Below are 21,563 nucleotides of genomic sequence, written 5' to 3' on the forward strand. Positions count from 1 at the left end.
AGGTGTGCCCCCAGTGCTCGTCCTGGGGATGGCACGCCAGGGCCTCCTGCAGATGCTTGCTGCCCAACAGGGCTTAGTGCATTTTCAGTGTCTTCCCAAAGTGAGAAGGCATGTCTCTGGCCATCTGTGGCCTGTTGGGTGTGCCACAAATGGTTTATCAGTCATGAGCAGTTTGTGAGGCCAGAGGCTCAATCAGTGCCCTACAGCCTCACTCAGTGGATTGTGGTGCGGTTCCTCTGTTAATAAGCCTTGGCAGGTATAGATGTCCTGCTTATGGACTCTCATTCAAAATTCCTTCTTGCTAAGGTATTACAATCAAGAAGCCCTGTGACACTTGTGTAACTTTTTGACTGATCTCTTTAGGCTCCTTCAGCTACTTTGAGTTTGCATTAGAAGCTTGGTTCTACAAGTAGGACAATACCCCAAAGACACAGACAGTGAATAATCAATTAAAATATTTGCCACAGCCAATGAAGCTTTCCTGAGTTAGTTAGGATGCCGTCTCCAGTTTCAGGGGGAGCTTATAGTCAGATCATGAGAAGCTGAGAGAACCTTCAAGACACAGGGGCTCATTTTCTGGCTCATGAAGGAGAGGCCACTCAGGGCCCTGTCCTGTTCATGAACCTTCAAGTCAGGGTTATTTGCCATTGGCTACTTGCCCCTGGCATAAGAGGGTAATTGCTGAACGTCACATCTGGCCTCATGCACACAAGAGTATGGGCAGCTCTGTCTGTAAAGGCAACGTATTGGAGACAACCTACATGTTCAGCATAAGGGTAGTATTAGTCAGTTATGATTAATGCATATTAAGAAATACTCTGCAGCAATTCAAAAAGAAGAGACAGGTTTATATGTGTGCACAGGAAAAGATAATTATTCAGTAAAAGAAACAATAGAATGATATATATAATACAATACTGTTTATCTAAAATTAAATGTAAATTATGTATTTCTGTAAGTATAAGCATGTAAATGCACAGATAAGGGTTTGAAAGGAGTAGAGTCCTAAGAACAGTAAAGAGGAGTAGGATGGGAGAAGAGGGTGGGAAGGGTGAGTTTCACTTTTTTCTCTGTTTTTATTTATTTTTTATAATGGGTATATCTTCATAGTATTTCTGAGTGAAGGTGGGAAAATAGGCAGGTAGGTGGTATGCTCTTGGTGTTTGTGTTAGTTGACAGGTGGACTGTTCAGGCTTGGCCAGAATGGGTCCTGAGTTTGGTGACAATGTTTTCCAAGGATTCATGTGCAAATGTGTGGCATCAGACATGCCACATCCTTGTCATCCATGGTCAGGGAGCACAAAGCATTCATTTCTGTCTTCTTCATCTTCAAGGGGGAGAAGAGAGCCCAAGCCACACCTTTCAGATGTATAGGTTTTCTTTTCGGTATCAGTTATGTGCTGTTACTCCTTGCTTCAGGGAAGTGGGTATATGCCCTTCTTCAGGATTCGCAGATTCCCCCAGTGATGCAGCTTTAAGCACTGACCAAGGTTTCCTGTTTGGATCGGCCATTGATCAGTGTGGATGATTTCAGTTATTTTACTGGCATTGTAAAATATACCACGTGATCACATTACTAATGAGGCCCAGGGCCTTTGAGAGCCCATTATCATCTGACTGGGAATGGCTTCCAGATTGACAGCTGTTTCCCGTGAACCCCAGTTGTCATCACCTCTCTAGGAAACTCTTTGATGCCACCCAAGTATCAGCGGTACCTCCTGCACCAAAGGCTTGAAGCAGCTTTCATGTGTTCAGGTAAATTTGTTTGAAGCCAACCCCAGACTTAAATAGAAATGACTCAAATAGAAATGATTATGGTAGGTATCGAAAACTGTCTAGTAATCGCTCGTTCTCGAGTCAGGCTGTATCTGAGTTCCTTGTGTGTGGGCAGTCAGGTGCGGAGGAGGCAGCCCCATCTGGCTGCTGACCCTTCTGCAACAAGCTCACTTGCAAATGGAGTTCTAAAACCAGAATTCCGGCACGAACGGACTAGAAGGGGCTTAAAATCATGTAGTACTTCATAGGTTCTATAAAAGAAATTGCACCTCAGCTGTGGGCCTTCTCTTCAGTACTCATTCTTACTGACCAGCCTTTCTATATAACCAAGGACTTCTGCAAAGTACCCTTCCTAAACTTTCTCTCAGAGTCAAGTCCCCATTTCTTGAGTGCCTGCTCCTGAACCCCCACATCCTTTTTCTCCTGACCCCCCATCTTGTCATCAAATACCCAGCGTCCAAGCACATTTGGTTCCTGGAGCAGGCTTGCCTAGTTGACATCCCTTCCAGCCCTCAAAGGGGAATATGCCAGTGGCAAGATCTGCCAGTTTGAAGAAAGTACAGCATCTCCAAACCACGGTCTCAGGAGGAGAATGCAGCATGCAGTCTCTCCTGCCCCAGCTGGAGTGACAGCACTCACTGACCCACTGCTGCTAGATTGCCCATAGTGCCAGAGCGCATGGCTTGGCTGCTCGAGGCCCTGTCCCTTTGTACAGGATCCTCATGCCCATGGGCTGGGAGCCTGGGGAAGACTTTACAGAGAGGGGTGTTGAGGCAGTGTTGTTGGACTAGTGTGGTTTGGTTCACTGAGGAGGTGTGTCTCGAGCAGGAGCAGCCCTTCCGGGTGGTCAGGAAGGAGGAAATAAGCCCTGGAGCTGTAGACGTGTTCAGGTCGCTGATCATGGAGTGGAGAAGGTAGTCAGCCTGGGGGGTGAGGGTGGGGCTGTCTTCAGTTCTTCTTTTGGTTAAATCGAGAGTTATTCCTTCAGATGCAATAAACATGTATTGAGTACTTAGCAGGGATTAGGGATAAAACACAAAGAGAAGTGAGGTGAGGTCCAGCACAAAGAAGAGATAGAAGCAGAAACCCCCACCACAGGGCAAATTTATACATGTGTGACAGGTGAGGGCCCCGGCACTCGGGGAAATGGCTAACCTTGCTCTGTCTGCCGTCTTTGCCAAGGACTTGATGCTTTGGTGTGGTTCCAAAAGATAACTTTGCTAGGCAGTGATGGTGAAAAGGGATAGTTGGAGCAAAGGGTGGGATTCTGGGTAAGAAAAGAGCATGTGCAGAGCAGCTGGTGGGCGGAGGCAAAGCATGTTCTGGGACTCACGAAGGGCTTGGCAGAGCGGGTCAACAGGGTGGCCAGGCTGGAAAAGTGGGCTCAGAGCAGATGAGGAGAGGTTTTGTTGGTCATTCTGTGGAGTCTAAGCTTTATCTTGTGTAAAGTAGGACTTGGCAAAGACTTATGAACAAAGTCAGGTGACACACTCAGATTTCTTTTCCAGGGTGTTGACTAGGAAATGGGATGGAGCGAGGGAGACGGATGTCAAGGGAGCTTGGGAAGCCATTACAGTAATCCTGCTCGGAAACGAGGCTTTGAACTGGGGCTCAGGCTGCGATTTCTTTCTGGAAGTGGGAGAGTCATTTCCACAGACTGGCACATCAAGGATGAAAATTCAAAGTATGGGAAAAGATTCTTCAGCAAAGGTCAACCAAAAGAGAGGTGGCATTACAACAGTTTTATCAGACAAAACAGAATTGAAAGCAAAAGAAACAATTGGAGTAAGAAGGAAAACTACGTGAATGAAAAGAGGAACAACCCATCAAGAAGTCCTAGCAACCATGTACTTGCATCCACCTCACAGAACAGCTTCAAAATGTAGAAAGCCGTTTCTCAGTGGATGAAGAGTGCTCGCTTACTGATGAGATGCGGAGAGTGACGCCTGCGGGAGGAAGGAACGCCCGAGGGCGCGGCCTCATTGGCCTGCAGGGCAGCTGCCGGTGGCGATGGGGCACTCCCAGAGGGAGAGTGGGGCCCGGGGGAGGATCCAGCGCCGGCCTGGCTGAGCTGCTTGTGTGATATTTCAAGTGGGTAAGATTACATGTCCAGGCTCCAGCGCGAGGTATTGGCTGGAGAGGAAGACTTCAGCATCCTCACTGTAGACATGTGGCTAAGCCACTGGAGTTGAATAAAGCCATGCAACAGGATGCTGCCACAGCGCGGCCAGGAGGCTAGGACGTTAGCAGAGCCCTGGGTGGTGGCAGCAGAGACGTTTCCACGGTGGTGTGCTGTTCAAAGCCTGTAAACACACCATCCCATCAGCCACTGCATGTTCATGTTGCAAGGTGGATACGTCTTAATTATTATTACTGAGGCCACACCCCTAATGAGTTCTTGTTAGTCTCATCTCTTCTGAGTACAGTCTGTGCGGTCCCACTGCAGGGAGTTGGAGCGGAGGGGCTCGGGGGCAGGTGTCCTGCAGTTGTGCAGCTCCTGGGCCATCAACCCTTAACAAGAAAGCTTGTGTTTGTGGCTCTGTTAGGTGCTGTGGACACTAAAGCAGGGAGAGTTAGTGATATGGGAGCAAATTTGGAAAGGTTTCATAGGGCTGCAGTTTTGCTAAGGAGAAGCTTAGTTTGGAGGAAAACACCCAAGGAGAGCATCAGGGGACGGGTATGTGTTTCTGGTTCCAGGTTGGGACAGCGCAGCAGGTGACCAGCAGAACAGCAGAAAACCTGAGCATTGGGGTGGTGATGGTGTGGTGGCGGTGATGGCGTGGTGGCAGTGGTGGTGGTGGCAGTGTGGCAGTGATGCAGTGTGGTGGTGATGGCAGGAATACCTGGCACGGGGATTGGATGGGTTGCAGGTTCCTTGGCTGGGGAGTCTTTGGGTCTGCACTCAGAAGTTTGAATGAGGTGGTTGGTAGGTGAAGACCCCAGGTAGGGTAAACAGCTCTGTGGGTATCATTGTTGTTTTCAGCCATAAGAAAATGACAATTTAATGTAGGCTGGTTTTCTCAAGACTGGTTTAAGCAAATTTGTCTTTTCCAGGTGCTCCTAACAGTTCATTGCTGGTGGAGCCACAGGTGGGCCTCTGCCCCCACACCTGTGTGGGTAGTGACAGCTTGACTATAGCCAAGAGCCAGCCGTGGCACCCAGCCTCTGTCACCACCTTCGTGCCTGCTAGGAAGGGGCTGTGCCAGGTGCTCTCTGAATGCCTCCCCTGCTGTTGTCTGGGTCCTGGGATGCTTTGGAAACGTGTGTGTGTGTGCTGGGCAGAGGTTGGGTCAAATGGGGATGTGTGACACAGCTGGTACCGATGTGAAGTTTCAGCGTTCCTTGCTGAGTGGGGCATGGTCACTGAGCTCCTGCCCTCTTTTCTGATGGGAAAATGAGTGACACGTAAGGTGAGAGTTCCAGCTAGCCAGCCCATAGCTGCTTGCAGCACCGGCCACAGAGAGGCAGCAGGTATGTCCAACATCAGAGCTTGAGCCTTCTTCTTGGAGGGCCAGCTTGTGCACGTGCTTATTTGCTTCTGAGATCTTTCTCCAGTTAAAGGACAATGACCCGTAAGGCTGCTGTGATGAGAGCCGCAGCCAGCTGCTGGAGAAGGGAGAGGATGTGTGGGAAAGCTTCCCTTGGCTGTCCTTTATCAGCTGCAAATGTGTGATCACCAGCTGGGGCATCTTGGACCAACAGAGCCGAGCTTGGCTTGAGCCTTCTGGTCACGGAGGCTGTTCCTAAGCAGAGTAGTTTAGAGATCATTCGGAGTGTGTACAGGCCTCTAGGGTAGTGGGAGTCCAGGTGGTGGTGGATCTGGTCAGACTTGAATTTACCTGTTTAATGAAATGCCTTGTCAGGGAGACTGGCCCCAAAGTACTCAAGTGGAAGGCAGTTCCAAATATCTGCTCTCCATGATGGTTAATTTAAACTGCATTGTAGAATGCCCTGACACTAGTCCCTAAAGAAAACAGAAAATCTCACAGCTAACAAAGTAAGCGTGATATATCCAAGTGTTTGGGTCTTTTAATGGTCCTTTAAACTGAGCCTCTTCAAGTAGAAATCTCTCCTGCTGTGCTCCTCCATGTGGGGTGGACCATGGTACCGTGGTGAGTGGTTTCAGCCAGCCATCGAGGGCTGCTGATGCTGGCCAGGGGCTCAGGCCCCCGTGGTGGCCTGTGCTTACTCCCTCCTTGTGAGTCCCCACTAGGGCTCTAACCAAGGTAGCCTGGGACTTCCTTCTGTGCCCAGTGTAAGAGGATGCAGCTGTCAAAGTAAAAATAGCACATCAGATTGCTTTTAATGGCAGCTGCAGGGGAGGGAGGATTTGGTGACCTGCTTCTCTTGAAAGGAAGGCCCTGAAACACTGACCAGCCAGTCCTTAGAATAGAGCAAGGAAAATGCCCCCTAACCCCACCATGCTTGGTAAATGGGACATCCACACCTGCTGTACATGAATGTACTGTGACACATAGAAATGTAGTACCATCTCTAATAATCCACATTTGCCTGCATTGTAGAGGAATGCTCTTCCTTATTTCAGGAAAAATGGGGCAGTTACTTACAGTTCTCTGCTTCTCTCCCGGGACCCCAGCACAGGTGCTTTCTCACTGCACTGAGCAATGTGGTCCTCCCCTGTGTGGCTCATGAAGTAGTCTTTACCACGTCTATCCTTTGCATGTGTGATGTGAATCTTAGTCCTGCCCACAAGGGACTGACCAGTTCTCTGGGGCACAGCCTTGCTATAGGTTAGTGTTTGCTTCATTCTCAGAAAAACCATTTCTAGGGTCCAATCTCACATGGAGGGACTAACTCCGATCTTCATGGCCAGGTGGCAGGGAGCACAGTTGGGATGGACTCAGTGACTGGGCCAGGAGCCTGTGTTGGGTCTAAAGCTTGGGACCTTTTATTCCTCTGTTCAATGCAGTCCTGCAAGCTTCTGAGCATTTTGCCTGCTATCACTGTAGTTCCAATTTTCCATTGTTAGTGAGAGGAGTCACTGCATCTTGCTGAGACCCTTCAGAGCATGTAGTAAACTAAAGAGGAGGCCTGGCCCTGTAGGACCACTTGTGCCTGGCTGGCCTGCACTGGATCGTGACTTTGGAGTCAGCCAGGTCCCCCTGGCAACCTGGGACAGCACTCTCAGGTGCATTGGGTTGCTGGCTGTATAGTTAAGATTCTCAAAATGGATCTTCTTCGCATCATTCCTGCCTTCATGTAGCAACCAAGTATTGATGGTCTTTGAAGACAAACACAGTGGGATACTGAAAGAAAGACAGGATCTAGGCACTGAGGAGTTCAGGTCACAAGCACTTCCTGGCCCTCTGTGCTGCAGCCCTAGTGCCCACATGACAAGGGGAAGGTGGGATGGGGGCACTGACCCCTGAGGTGGAGGGATGAGGTCAGGGAAGGCCCCTACAGGGGCTGATGGGCTACTTCAGAGAGGTTATACTGAGGTTATGGCCCTGGCAGGACAGCTGAGGGAGAAGATGACTCCAGGGAGAGGTGTCCTCATGATCCCTGGTGTGGGGCAGGAAGCAAGGATGTGACAGCAGCCCAGGGAACCTGGAGTTGGGGAGCTGGGGCCAGGGTTGGGGTGAGTTGTGCACCACTACAGGAAACTGTGAGGAGGGTCTTCTACTTTGCAGACAGGTAGGAGCCACTGAATGTGTTTTATAGCTGAGACAAGATCAGATAAAACCTATCTTTGTATATTTTATACATGGGATCTGTAGCGGGACTTGAAATCTACTGCCAATTTCTTCTCATGATTTCTAAGCATCAGTTTCCATTTAGGTTAATTTTTTGATATGATCATTCAGCATTAGCATCATTAAGTAACACCGTAGAATTTCTTGGTTCAGAGAGATTGCTGAAACTGGCCTAGTTTTCATGAGTCACATTGGGTGCAGCAGTGGGTGCTCAGAGAGAATTAAAATCACAGAAGCGGGCTCTCGGCAGTGAGCTGGGGCTGGCTGTACCTCCTGCTGCCTTCCCATCCCCACCCACGTCGGCTCAAGGAAATCCGATGTGCTGACGTGCCCACGTTAGCCCTCATTGAAATAACTTGAGCAAAAATAAGCCTTTTGGGTCCTCATCTGTTGATCTGACAGGTCAAATGTCTGTCATTTTTTGACTAACCTGAAAGAAGTCAACAGGTGTTGGAGGTTTCTCATTTGCATTTTTTCTCACAAAATCAAACCAAGGGCTAAATCTTGTCTCTTCACTCCAACCTTCCCACCCCTCCCCACCCCATCAGGCACCACAGAGTTCTTGGAAGTTGTTATTTGTAGTAGCGTTTTCTAAACATAGCTGGCACAGGAAGAATTAGGGGCAAATGGGTCCCTTAAGAAAATGCATCTTCCATCGAGAGCCCAGACTTAGCATATGTATCATGCAGCACAACTAAAGGGCTGTTTTCATCTTCTGTAGTGATTTACTAAGTAATCACTTTGAGAATTTTGTTACACACAAATGGCTAAGAATCATCCCCCTGGACCTTACCTGTTTTTTTATGCTGACTTCTAGATTTTAGTTCACAGACATACATAAGTTTTTCCGGATGTAATCTTTCTATGGATATAATTTTGCATTCTCATTTTTCCCTTTGAAATGTTGTTGGCTATGTGAAAATTCTTAAATTGAGTAGAAATAATGATCAAAATACATGTGCCAGGCATTGGGTTCGGCTTCTACATACATAAACGAGGAGGAAATCTTCATATGCTTTCTCTGGAGTGAGACACTGTGATGAGGGGGTTCATAAAGGAGAGTAAGGTTGTCGCCCCTTGTGGAAGCACCTGAATACAGTTTCAAGTCAGCAGTGGCCAACGCCTGGGTCTGCAACTTTCAGGAGTGGGCCCAGACTGATTTTTTTCAGAGTTTGCTTACCTTTAGGTTTATATGAAATCAGAGAAGTAGTTAAATTCATAGAAACAGAGAGTAGAAGAGAGTTGCCTGGGACTAGGGGAAGGTGAGGGGAGTCTGTGTTTAATGTGTCCATTTGAAAAGATGAAAAGCTCTAGAGGTGAATGGAGGTGATATGAATATGAACATACTTAATGCCACTGAACTGTACACTTAAAAATGGTCAAGATGGTGAATTCTATGTGATGTATATTGTATGTCAATTTAAAAATGCAGAGAGTAGTTGTCTTAAGTGAGAGGGACCTTTTTTTTAATGTTGTGTAAGCTGTGATCTTGATTCTGTTCAGCAGTGGGGCAGTCCAAATTTAATTTATTTTAGTTTTACATTTCTTTCTGGAGTAAAATTTTTTTGGAATATGGTGAAATTAGGTCTTACTAGGGTCCCCCACTTATTTTGCTCAACTCCTTAATGGGTGTTAGACAATCAGTGTTGAGTTCTATGTATAGGAACTGCAGAGTTCAATTCAGCACTCCACCCTGATTGTAAAAAAAAAAAATCTCTTTAGGAGGCCCCTGTCCCGCGTACACCTGTTGCGACTGGCACTGGAGGGGAAAAATGAGAATATGAGGTTTCTGATCAAGCTGATCTTATTAGCAGCTAAAGTAGCTTCTGTATTGCATGGGTTTCCCGATGCCAGCCTGGTAGTGAACTCTCTTTCTATGTGTTTCCTCTTAGGAGGTTGTGACTAGGTCCTTAGAAAAAATAGAATTAGTTTTCTATAACTGGTTTTTGTTAGTGTTCCTGGGAGAGGTCTTGATCCTGAAGGGCTTGATCCTTCTTTTGAAAAGGGGAATGTCAACTAGGTTCTTTAGAACACTCTTACCTGTGACGTTTCAGAAAGAAAAGAACAGTGAATTTTAGAAATTGTACTTGAAACAAGCGAGAGTTTGATCTCTTTACTAGTCCTGAAATCAGAATGTTGGCTCTGTATCGTTTTAAGTGTAATCTTTAGTTTCAGACCCAAAGAAAGGCAAAAACCTTACTTTTGGTGGTTACTATGCTTGTTGAAACAGAAAACTGAAAAATATTAGAACTTTTGAAGATTTGGACTTCGAAAGCCTTTTGTCAAGAAGAGCCTCTGGAATGCTTTCTAAACTTTCTTCTCAGCAAAAGATGTCTATTGTGTATTTCAAAACTTATAAAAACCTCATCCAAAAAGCTCTTGTTGGCAGATCCCACCTGACCCTTACTCCTTTTTTGTACCTTCTGATTCCCCACAATTATGTCATCCTACTTGATGTATTACTTGGTATGGTGAGTATTCAGTGTGGTTGATTCTGATGAATATTCAGAGGCTGCCATGTCATCAAAAGAAATTAGCCACTTTTTCTCTGACCCGCATAGAAATCATGACAGTCTTAAAAGCATAGACTGAGCCCCGTTCCCAGTGCATCCTTGGGCTCACTCTCTAAACTGAAAACTTGTGACTTGACATGTATTAACTCTGTAAAAATTTAATATTAATTGACATTTTACCAATCTCTGTTTTGAAACATCATGCAAAATACTCAATTTCTATTTAGTAAAAATTTTGTTTCAAAGAAGAAGGTAGCCAATTTCAGTTTTGTGTTTTTTTAAGTATTTTATTTAATATGAAGGAGTAAATACCACATAGCAAATGCTATACTAATGGAAACATTGCTGCTATTTTTATTACTTATCAATTTTTTGGATTGCTGTAAAGTTTTGTTCTAGAATTAGATTTTTTTTTTCCCATTAAGTTTGCTGTACTTCCCATAATTTAGCTAAACAAATCTGTCCCTTACCTCTTCCTCTACAAACCTCAACGCTAGAGAATGGTCCTTTGGTTAGGTCTGATTGGATGAAAACTTCATCATGTTAACACACTTGCAGGGCAAAGTCCATTAATATGGGATAAATTTAAGTCCGTGAAGCTCTCCTGTATAGCGCTGAGCCCCTCACGCTGCCCGCACTCTTGCTGCTTTCTGAATTAGTAATTAACTGTCATGAATCGTGCACATGTGCAGGCATCGAAAGCCTTCTTTCAGGACCTTTTATTCTACAGTCTGTGGCCTCGCAGAGAGATGCTTTTCATGCTTTGTTAATGACTAAGCCAAGATAAATAGATGTTCTTGGGTGGCGAGCAGCTGAACCTTTTGGACAGTTTTGACTCCTTTCTTAACTGTATTTGCATAGTTTGTTCCCTTCTTATTGTAGCCAGTCACTTATCCTGAGCCCCACTGGGTTCACGGGCAGGAGACTGACCTGTGAGGCATGTGTGCAGCCTGCCCTTCACCCGCATGGCTGGAAGCTCTTGCTTCCGTGGTCACCGGGAGGAGGCATGGGGACTTCAGGATATTTTTCTTCCCTTGTCCTGTTACAGTGTGATCTCCATGTTCACTGGTTTTCACCTTGTTCACATCAGTCAACAGACATTTAGGGAATGCCTGCTATGTGCCAGACCTCACTCCAGGGAAGGCTGTTGTTATTCTGTCTTTGAGAGGACCTGATATGATCTTACGTGTTACATTTTCTCTGTCCTGCCTTAACAGTAGGGGAATCCCAAACTTGCGGCTGGTAGGTACTTTGTTCCTCCTTAGAAGCTTCACAGATGGGAAGCTGTAGCTGCCATGTGCCCTCCCAGCTGGCGGGGGGCAGGGGCCAGCATGGCTGAAAGTTGCCCCTCTGGGCACCACAGGAGGGTGTCCTTGGCCGCCATCCTGCAGTTGGCTGCTGCCTTGGGGGGCTGGCCTCCTTTCCTTTTGTGCATCAGGTATTACAAAGGGGAAATGTGACGCATTCGGAGACTGCCTGAAGGAAGCACAGTGCTTTCCCCCTGCACCACTGTTGGCATTTATCATGAATGTTCTTAATGAGCTCAGAGTTATTTAGCCTCCCCGTCTGGCCATTCTCTTCCTTTACTTCATTTTTTCCCTTTCCTCCTGACATATGGGCTACACTGATTTGAGTTTCTGCCAGAATTCTGAGGCTGTCACCCAGCCCTTGTAGCAGGTGGGCATCTCATCCTCTTAGAAGAGATCCCCTGCAGCAGCCCTGACTGGCTGAGGTTGCACAGATTGACAGTTGTGGTGGATGGGAAGGTGGAAGCCTGAGATGCCTTCCCATCCCTCTGGAAATATTGGTCTAGAGGTTGGGAGAAAAGTGTTGGAGGGAAGAATCTCACAGGCTTCTGAACCTGATCCATAGCCAACTCTCACTTAAGAGTAAAAGAAAAAAAGTAAATAAGTCATTCCAATCGCAGACATGAATTGATCCATTTGTGTGTCTGTACGAATAGGCTGGTTGGCCTGTGGAGGGAAGGAGAGAAGTGACCTTTTTTTTTACAGTACCATTTCCTTTTCTATTTTCTTTCCCCTTAAATCACTACATTAATTCCTCTCTGGTTTTGGAGGTGCATTAGAACTCCAGACAACTGCCTCAGTGTTTCCGGCAGAGTGCAGTGGCCAGGGTCCCAGAAACATGAAGGCAGAGGCAGAGGAGGCAATGGAGGGTGATGGAGAGGACCCCAGACGAGAGAGAGTCGGCTGCTATGCTTGCGTCTTCGAGCTGCCAATCCTCTGCTCTTACCCTGGATGTGAAACCCACTGGGTCTCCTGTGAAGTGTTCCCTTATGGATAAGCAGCAGTTAAACTCATCTGGAAGGCCCAAAGGAGCCTTTGTTGGGAGATGGAATAGTTAACTCAAAGCTGGAAAAGAATATATATACATCAAGGAATTAAGCAGAAAAATATTTTTTCTGACCTCTCATAGAGTGGGAGACAGGAAGGGAAACTATCATTCAGGTCTTAGTTGCAGACAACAGATTCTACTCTGAGCCAGTTTTAGCAGGAAAGGGTTTGTTTAGATAGTTGAAAAGTTAGGGTCTCCTGGAGAGCAGTTGGAGAAAGAGTCTTTCAGCTCAGGTTCCAGGAACAAACAGCTCCCAGACCGTATCACACAACCAGCTCAGTGAGCTCTGCTGCCACATCTGCCCTGGTACCACCGACCACTGCTGCCACCTGCCCCTGCCAAGCAGGTGCTCTGTACCCATCTGACTCTTACATGTCCCGTTTCCAAATCCGCCTTGGGTAGGATTTGTAAACGAGATATGCAAGGTCTGAGCCTCCACCCTAAGAGCAAAGAAGGTTGAGAAATGCAGTTTCTGTGAGTTCTCTATGGTAAAAGTGGGATTCACAATGTGGGAAAGTCTCAAGCGCAGAGGTGTGGAAGGGTTTGGGGCAGCCACAGATTTAGATGTTTCTTACAGACTGTGTTAAGAAATATAGCACAGGTTCCTAAGGATTCGACTTAACAGTAAAATTTTAATGATATTTCAACTAATTCTAAAAGACAAGTTATTTTTGGACTTTATCACCTGGGGTTCTTATGTTATCTATGCTATGCTTCTACACATTTCTCCTTCATTTACTGTTAGGTTTGTCATTTTCCTAGTTTCTGATGTATTTCCCCCATTTGTTACATCATGGTGGCAAGATTCTATGAGGTTAGGTTATCAAGAGAGGAAGATTTTAAAAATGGGTCATCTAAGTCTTCATGAAGCCATTTGCGTTTGCAAAGGCTGCTGAGATGTCTAGATTTTGTACTTTTACTTGATATTGAAGACCTTTTGAACTATGCTTTACATCTCCCTGAAAAAGAAACAATTAGGTTTTTAGTAAAACTCAAATACAGCATGATTTTTATAGCATGAACTTATAAACATTTTTAGCAGATTTTTATAGAGAATTACATGAAGTTAATTGTTTTTGTAATCGGGCCATTATTTTTTTAAAATACATTCATTTGGTAAACAAGCTTTTATTTTTCTGAAAATCAAGCTAAATAAATCAAATTGTTTCCCATTTGTAAAGCTCCTGTTAATGCATCAGTGAAACTGTAATTCTCATACTAAAAGGTGACATAGGTATCTAACACAACATTACAATTTTTAGTCATCATGTTAAGGTTTCTACTAACAATGTTTCCTTTTTAGCCATTCAGGACCCTAAATGAAATAATTAAACAATATGGAATGTGTTCACAAGAATCTGAGATGGTAGTTTTAAAACTTGTTAACACTTATTGGAAAGTACTCAGTTATTTCACCTTTTTAATGCACCCTGTCTAAATCAACAAGCTCTTTGGAAACTAGAGCATTGCGTACTTATACACATGGTCACGGAAAATAACCAGGAACCTTAGCATTCTCCCCTAGTTCCTTGGCAACAAAAAATGAGTGAAAACTTCTCCTTTTTTATGTTTTATTTTTTGACCTGAATAAATAGTTCCTTTAAATATTTTTCTCCACTGAGTATCATCTTTTTGTTTTATTTTTTATCATTCTACAGGGTGTTAAGTACCTGTGCATTCCGGCAGCGGATTCACCATCTCAAAACCTGTAAGTTGTTTTTTTTCCTATATTACTTGGAGATAATTAAAAATGAATAAAGGACTGAAAAGTCAAATAGTTAAAGGACTGTGATGTCTTGGATCCTTGATGCTAGGCGCGGCTGCTGCCCTGCAGGGCAGGTCTGTGCTGCCGAGTTAGGCAGAACAGTAGCTGGAGGCATGCTTGTCTGCTGGCCCTTCCACCAAGCACCATCAACTGGTCAGATGTCTATGGGAAGAGTTGAATTTTCAAAAAGGATACTTCAAACCAAACCTTTGGTGTGTCCATTCTTTTTCTAGAAGCTAACCCTTAAAGATGCTGTTGGGTCTTATCTACAGCAGCGCTAATAGAAATAGAAGATGAACCACAAATGTAAGCCACACATGTAGTTTAAAATTTTCTAAGGGCCACATTAAAAAAATTAAAAAGAAACAGGTGACAATGATTTTAATGGTATTTTTAATTTAACCCACCATATATATATACAATACTGTCATTTGAACATGTGCTTAGTATTTTTAAAATGAGGTATTTTACACTGTTTTTTTTTTTCATATTATGCCTTCCAAATCTGGTGTGCTTTTCTATGCTTACATCACATCTCAGTTTAGACCAGCTTCATTTCAAACGCTCACAGCTACATATGTCTTGTGACCACCAAATGGGACAGTGCACTTCTAAAGCCTGTCTGAGTTCTGTGAATAGGTCTTCCCAGTTTAGGAAAGTCCAGTGCTCTTATTTCCTCACAGCTGAATACAGCTTTGATGCCGTTTTAAACTCTGTTTGTCCCTATAAAGAGAAATCCATAACTGCTGTCCTCTACAGGTCGCAGCAGTGTGTGGAGACCTGCAGGATTAGGCTGTGGCAGAAATGGGGGTGCTCACTGGCAGGGCTCGGTGACCCACAGCAGTTCTGGCTGATCATTTACACTCCTCAGTGCCCAGAAGTGACCCAGAAACACCATAGCACGGAGTAGATTAAAGTTTTCTGAAGCACAGATTTGAACCTTGCAGACTGAGAGGCTGGGGGCGCAAGTCAAGTACTTTGCCAGTGCGTCCCCACTGGACAGCAACCCCTACTCCCCCACTCATCCCACCTTGTGTACCAGAGGTTAGGCACGGGGGGCCCTCCTAGAACGATGTGTTGCTGCCTTTCACCGGGAAGTCACACACTATAGGATGCATGTGAGTTTGGGAGTCCACCAGCCTGTCAGGACTCAGCCTTTGTGACTCTCAAGCTATATTGCCTATGAAGCCTGCATTTTAGAAGCACAAACCATAAAATCTTCAAAGTAACCCACATGCCCACTTCTCTGAAAACCACCAAATACTGAACATCAGCCAACCTTGAGTTTTCACTGTTGGAGAGCAGAGAAAACACACATTATGCAATAACTTTATGAGATCTGCCTGTTTAAAAAGAAAATGCTGCTGGAGTCAGATGGACTGATGGCAAGGGTGGGATGGGTGGGGACAGAACATGGGACAGGTGGTATAGAGTTAGACCAGTGCAGGGCAGGAGTGGCCTGGAAGTGGGGCCAATATGTTCACCCCAAGGCCTATGTTTCCACACTAACTCTCCACCTTTCACAGAAAAGCCCGTCTTTAAGATTGAGGGTAGTGGAGGAAAGGTTTTACTAGGATCACTGAAAGCACACAGTAATCTAGGTCTAGAAGAAGGATAAGAAGCATAAGAGAACTTCCTTGGTTACTAGTCGTGTCAAGAAACAGAAGTGGTTGGAAGGGCATGGCATGCACGGAAGGAAGTGAGCCACTGCCTTTCTCTGAAGACAGCAGTGATCTTCTGCCCGTGTTTGAGTGGCTATTTTTAGAATGGTTGCTTTGCTCTTATCTCAGACTGATATTCTAACATACTGCTGAACTTGTCAGTACCTGACTGGCAACATGGCTCATTGGAAGAATCCGAATGTAGCATATGCTGGGCATTTGTCATCTGGGCAGATGGCCACCTGCACCTGAGCTTCCTGGACTTTTCCACCTTGCTGAGAACCAGGCACTGTCATGACATCCAGGACAGTGACCTGTACTGAGTTTCTCTTTACCTGCTACAGATGTTTCATTAGAAAGCATAACATGTCTTTTCATGGTGAGCATGCTTTCCTGATATAATCAGGCTATTAGTGTTGGCAAGCAGAACACTTGACTCTATTTATATGACCTACTTCACTCCGGGTGGCCTGTGTTTATTACATACACATCAAACATTAGGAACATTATGAAGGCTGATAATGAATCTGCACTTGCTGAATCACCAACCAGTGGAGACGATCAGGAGACAAATACTCTCTGTGCTTGACAAAAGCAAGAGAAATCATATCCATCGCTTGGAAAATGTGCTGTGGGTCACCCAAGCACTTGGACTGTTATTTCCTTAGCTTAGCCACTTGTAATTCCTGATGCCTGAGAGTTCCTATATTTAGTGACAAAATCAATTTAAAAACTGTATTGTTTCTTGTTTTAAACTTACATATTTTAAAAATTATTTCCAACCTTGGGTATAATTTAAAGTTTTATATCCTAAATCTTTCCTCACAAGTCTCTATACCAATAGACATAATTCTTGCTAATTATGCTTAGTAAGAGGTTTGTGACCTTTTGAGACCAACTGAAAAGCTTGGTATTCAGTTGCAACAAACTGCCTAGAAAGGTCAATTTTTCTGTCTTGGCTTTAATCCTCACAAACTCCCCCTCTGATCTTCCAGGAACTTAAAATGCAGAAACCTATTTTGAGTTAACACATTAAAATTTTAGCTCATTTCTCCCATCCACCTTGCCTTGCAAGCAGGAAATGTGAAAGTTCAAGTTCTCAGAGTGTAATAACCCCACAGACCCAGGCTGGGGTGTTTTGCATGATTCGTCACAATCAGAGGCATCATAGAGTTTGTGTCAAATGGTACATGTTCTCCAAGTGGCTGGTGTGTGGGTCAGGGAGTTAAGTCTTCTGGAAGTATTTACTTTTGCTTTTTTCTCTGTGCTTTCTTAGGCATGTCTGTACTTTCTTACTTCTCTCTGTAAAGTGCCTATCTCACACAATTTTTATAATATTAGGTGAGATAAATGAAAGTGTTTTTTATGAACACTGTCATTTCCCCAAAAAATGCTGTTTTTTCTGTCTATTTGCGTAAGGGAGTATTCGTGTATTTTGAGAGTGAATTGTTGGATGTATTGTAGCTTCTTTAATTAATTCTTACTTTAATATTTATTAAATAGATATTCTGTATTTAGACATCATTAAGGGAATAGTTACCTTTTTTATCCTCTCCTTCTATCAAGTCCAGGAGAATCTGGTCTGTTTGTGAAGTTCGTAATGTTGCATCATTACAACAAGCCTTTGTGACATCCCAAGGTTTGAGAATCAAGCAGGTCTCTAAATTTCTTGAGGTTTTTTTTAGAGAGAACAGGCATTAACAATACAGAGAGCTCGTATTTAAAATATTAATAAAATTTCTTTGCCTTATTCTACCTCCCTGTCTTCTTGTGTATGTTTTCTTTCCTTCAGCTGGTATCTTTGGTACTTCTATAACCTTATTTTCTCTTTTACATTTTTCTTTATTTTCATTTTTAATAAACACTTTTGCGAGATCAGAGCTAGGTGGGCCTTGGACTGCTGTGGTCCTGCTTCCAAAGAGATGCACACACAGGGCTCCTGAGGACTTTGTGCCCGTAGAAATGAGAAATATGTGGGCAATACACATTGCATTTTTTGTATTACTTCACTTATTCAACTTAAAAAAGAACTATTCTTTAGCCTTAGACTGTGTCCTCCTTTTTTGTTTTATTGCAGACCTAACTTGTGAAATGATGTAAAAGATGGTAGAGAGAAATTTTTTTTAACTTGTTTTTAAAACGACCTTATCTGGTAAAATGAAAAGTATGATATATACATATTCCCACCCCCCCCAGTTTTAAAAAAATGTTGACAGTGCAGAAAACTTATTTTATATAAAAGTAAATGTGTATGTGCTAATGTAAATGTGAGTGAGTTCTGTGTGTTTACTTCTGTACACTACACTGAGAGTGTGGAGGGGTGAAGAGCCTCCCTCCCTGCTGCTTCCGGGGGGAATGGCTCTGTGGTCAGTGTTCCAGCCGGAGGGGCCCAGGCAGAGATTGAGGGCCTTGGGCCAGTTTTGCTCCCACGAGAAGCAGCTGTGACCTGAGCCCGACTTCGGGAGCCCGACTCGTGGAACACTCCACCCATTAGCTTATTTTTTAAGCCTTCCTTTCTGGGGGGAAAAAAGCCTAAGGATGCTTGCCTTTCCTGGTTTTATTCTCCTTTGCTTTCATATGTGTACATACATGCACACACATACATGTATGTATGTATGTATGCATATACACGTTCATGCTATGTTGAGGGGAAGAAATCTTGTGCTCTTCCTGTCACAGCCTGGTCTGGTACTGCTGGCTTCAGGGCAAGCCCGGGTGCCACTCAGGGTGCCCGGCCAGATCCCCTGGGTCCTGCTCAGACAAGCAGAGTCCTCAGCAGGACAGGACCGCCTCAGATCCCACAGGGGGGAGCACAGCCTCCGAATTCTACCACCTTGGAGTAAGGTTGTTCAGCATCAAAAAATGAGCATCATGTTGTATGGTTTCACTAGATCCACCCACCAACCATTCTGTGAATCTCTGAAGGCCGGGAAAACCTGGCTGGTCCTTGCCCTTGACCTCTGGACGGAGAGAGGGAAGGGCTTGGGTACGCTGGTCCATGAGGAGGGTCCGCGAGGACGAAGAAGGAGGGAAGGCCAGGCAGCTACCACTGTTCTGGTCGAGCCCCCACAGAGGTCCCTTCTTATCTGAAGCACCCTTCTGTCCCACCTGGGCGTCTTTTGCTTTGCTGACAGCCACAGATGCTTTTGTGACATGTGCAGGTCGAGCTTCCTTCTGGATGAGCCCCACCACCAGCTTTTATGGGGCAGGGGTCACTCCACATGTCTGTGCGTGGCAGCAAAGGCGCCATATGTAGAGAAACAAGATGAAGAGCAGTAATGGGGAACCTGTGCTGCCGAGGCAGCCTGCGGTGGGATGGGCTTTGCTGCTCTTTGGAGAATTGAGCAACATGAGGGCCAATGCAAGGGTATTTCCCACTGTGGAGGAGGGAATTTGGTGACCAGGGCTTGGGCTTATGTCATTAGCTTCCCTGGAAATAACCCCCACTCCCTGCAACACACCAAAGTAGTGGTGAACATGCTTGCCTCTTGGCTTTACTTGGAAAAGGCATTTCTAGGAACGTTTGCTTGGCCTGGCTTGGTGCCCAGCTGTGCATGAGTCAAGTTAGCAGTGGTCTCTATGGCCTTGTCCCCACACAGCTGGGACAGGAGCTGGTGGGGGCTCTGTCTGGACTTAATGCGTGATGCAGATAGAGCTGAGTAAGGCGAGGGCCCTCAGGGAGTGGGGCACCTCCATAGACTTCCTGGCTCCTGGGCTCCGTCACGCCTGCTGCGGGCTCTGGTGGGCTTGGGCGTTGCCTTCCTAACCACATCCCCATTTGCTTATCCTGAGACATGGTAAGGCTAACTGTTGAACCCAGGTACACCCCACAATATTTAGGCCCCAGCATTCACTGTGCATGTGGTTAGGACGTGCAGGTGTGAAAGCCGGACGTAAGTTGTCCTCACTCTCAGGTCTCTTTCAGTAAAGAGATTCAGCTGTCACTTTGCAAGATCTTGATGAGCTCCGCAGCACAAGCCAGGTGTCCAAGACCCTGGGTCCTGTCCTCCTAGAGGGGCAGTGTTAGCCTGTGTGTCACTGGATGGCCTTGGCAGCTTGTTTGAGGCAGCCTGTGGCTCATGCCCTTACCCAGGCAGCTGTCATTCATTTCTCTCCTCTGGTTGCTGTGTTCTCCCCTACATGCCTGTCTCAGCTGCAGCTCTCCTTGGCCAGAAAGAGACCCATGAAGGACAAGCAAGAACATGTTACAGGTGTAGAGCAGGCCTCCCAGAGCTCTCGGGTGCCCTGGGGTGGCCAACCTTGCGGACAAAGGCCACCCCCCTCCACTGCTAGCCAACAAGGGTCTGCAGGCAAACCATCCCCTCCTCTGGCCTGTCTGCTATAAGCAGGACTTACCCTATGGAGGAGGACAGGCCATACTGCCTAAACCACGCATGAGATGGCAGACAGGCAGCCCGAACCCATTCTGAGACCAGATGAACTGGCTGTGTTTTGTGTGAGTAACAGAGTACTGACTGACAGTGTTTTAAGTTGTAAAGACATTTATTTATGCCTCTGACCAAGAATCGTGGAGATGAGTGCCCCCAGGCTTGGACAGCACCTCCTGAGGCCCCCTTCCACCTGCTAGCCATCCACCGCAGGCCTGTCTCCTGGGTCCAGGGCTGCTGATGCAGCTCCAGGCATGGCGCGCGCCTCCAGCTCCCTGTCAGGTAGGAATCCTGGGAAGACTGAGATGGCTTTCCTTGCATCAGGAAGAGAAAACTTTCCCAGAATTCCTCATCACACAGCCTTCCCTCACCTCTCTTTGGTAGAACTGGAGGGAAGGTAGGATATTCCAAGGGACTGTGTGCTCTTTGCTGCCCAAAACAAAATCAGTGTAACAGAACATGTCAGCCACTCATCTTTGAACTTTGAAGTTTGGAGAATTCAAAATCAGAAGACTTGATTGCAAACCCTAGCTTGCTGGTTTTGCCTGAGCTCTATTAGCATGGAACCCTTGCTGCTGCCTGCAATGGCGTGCCTGGGGCTGGGCCCCTGCTACCTCATCACCTTGTGTCAACTCCCTCCATGCACTCGGCTTTGCTGCCTGACTTTCCTGGGCTGCTGCTTCACAGCCCTGCTCTGAGGTCTCCTTAGTACAAACACTTCAGATTTCAGGATTATGGCAGGCGTCTTTTCTTGCCTGCCTTATACCAAGTCCGTGTTCAGGAGCAGAGTTGCAATGCCCTGAGTCACTTGATAAGTTTATGTCTGGGAGCATTTGTCTCTGGGAAAGTTAGCAGGCGCATGTCTTGCAATGTTGTGGTAGTTGGAGAGTCCAGGTAAGAGTGGAGTCCATGGGTTGGACCCCTTGCACTTCCCATGTGTGGCAATGTCATGCCATGGGGTTGGTTTCAGAACATGTATGTGCATGCACATTCACACTTTCCCCCTTTGCCTGCCTGTCCTAATCCAGCTGGGCACCCACACTTAGGTGGCTGAATTTCTTCTGTGATCAGTACCTGACTGAGCTTGTTATGCTGCATCTGAATTTCCCATTCTCATTAGGCTCGTTTGCCCTGCCATCCTTCCTGAGACGGGAGGCCTACCTAGTTTGTATACTTGGGAACTGTGTCTTTTTCATCTCTGACTTTCCTGCAGCTTAGCAGAGTTTCTGGCATGTGGTTAGTACTCAGCCAGTTTAAAGGGAGGTGAATTTAGTCCATGGGCAGCTTTAGGTGTTTTGCTGCTTTACAAGCCACTCAGAGGTAGAAGACATCAGGAAGCGTGTAGTCTGTAGGTCCACTCGGAGCATTTGTACTTAACTCACCAACCAGTC

General features: G+C 45.8%; 1 protein-coding gene across 4 annotated transcripts in view; it reads left to right on the forward strand.

Annotated features, from left to right (window-relative positions):
• Positions 1 to 21,563, forward strand: part of DUSP22 (dual specificity phosphatase 22) — a 53,208-nt gene that overhangs the window by 25,748 nt on the left and 5,897 nt on the right. For all 4 annotated transcript variants that reach the window (XM_073224050.1, XM_073224052.1, XM_073224051.1 and 1 more), the window contains exon 4: positions 14,017 to 14,066. In XM_073224050.1, coding sequence (XP_073080151.1) covers positions 14,017 to 14,066 — 50 coding nt within the window. The remainder of the gene's footprint in view (positions 1 to 14,016; positions 14,067 to 21,563) is intronic.

Source organism: Manis javanica, chromosome 16 (genome assembly GCF_040802235.1).
Source record: "Manis javanica isolate MJ-LG chromosome 16, MJ_LKY, whole genome shotgun sequence".
In the NCBI taxonomy this organism is placed as follows: Eukaryota; Metazoa; Chordata; class Mammalia; order Pholidota; family Manidae; genus Manis; species Manis javanica.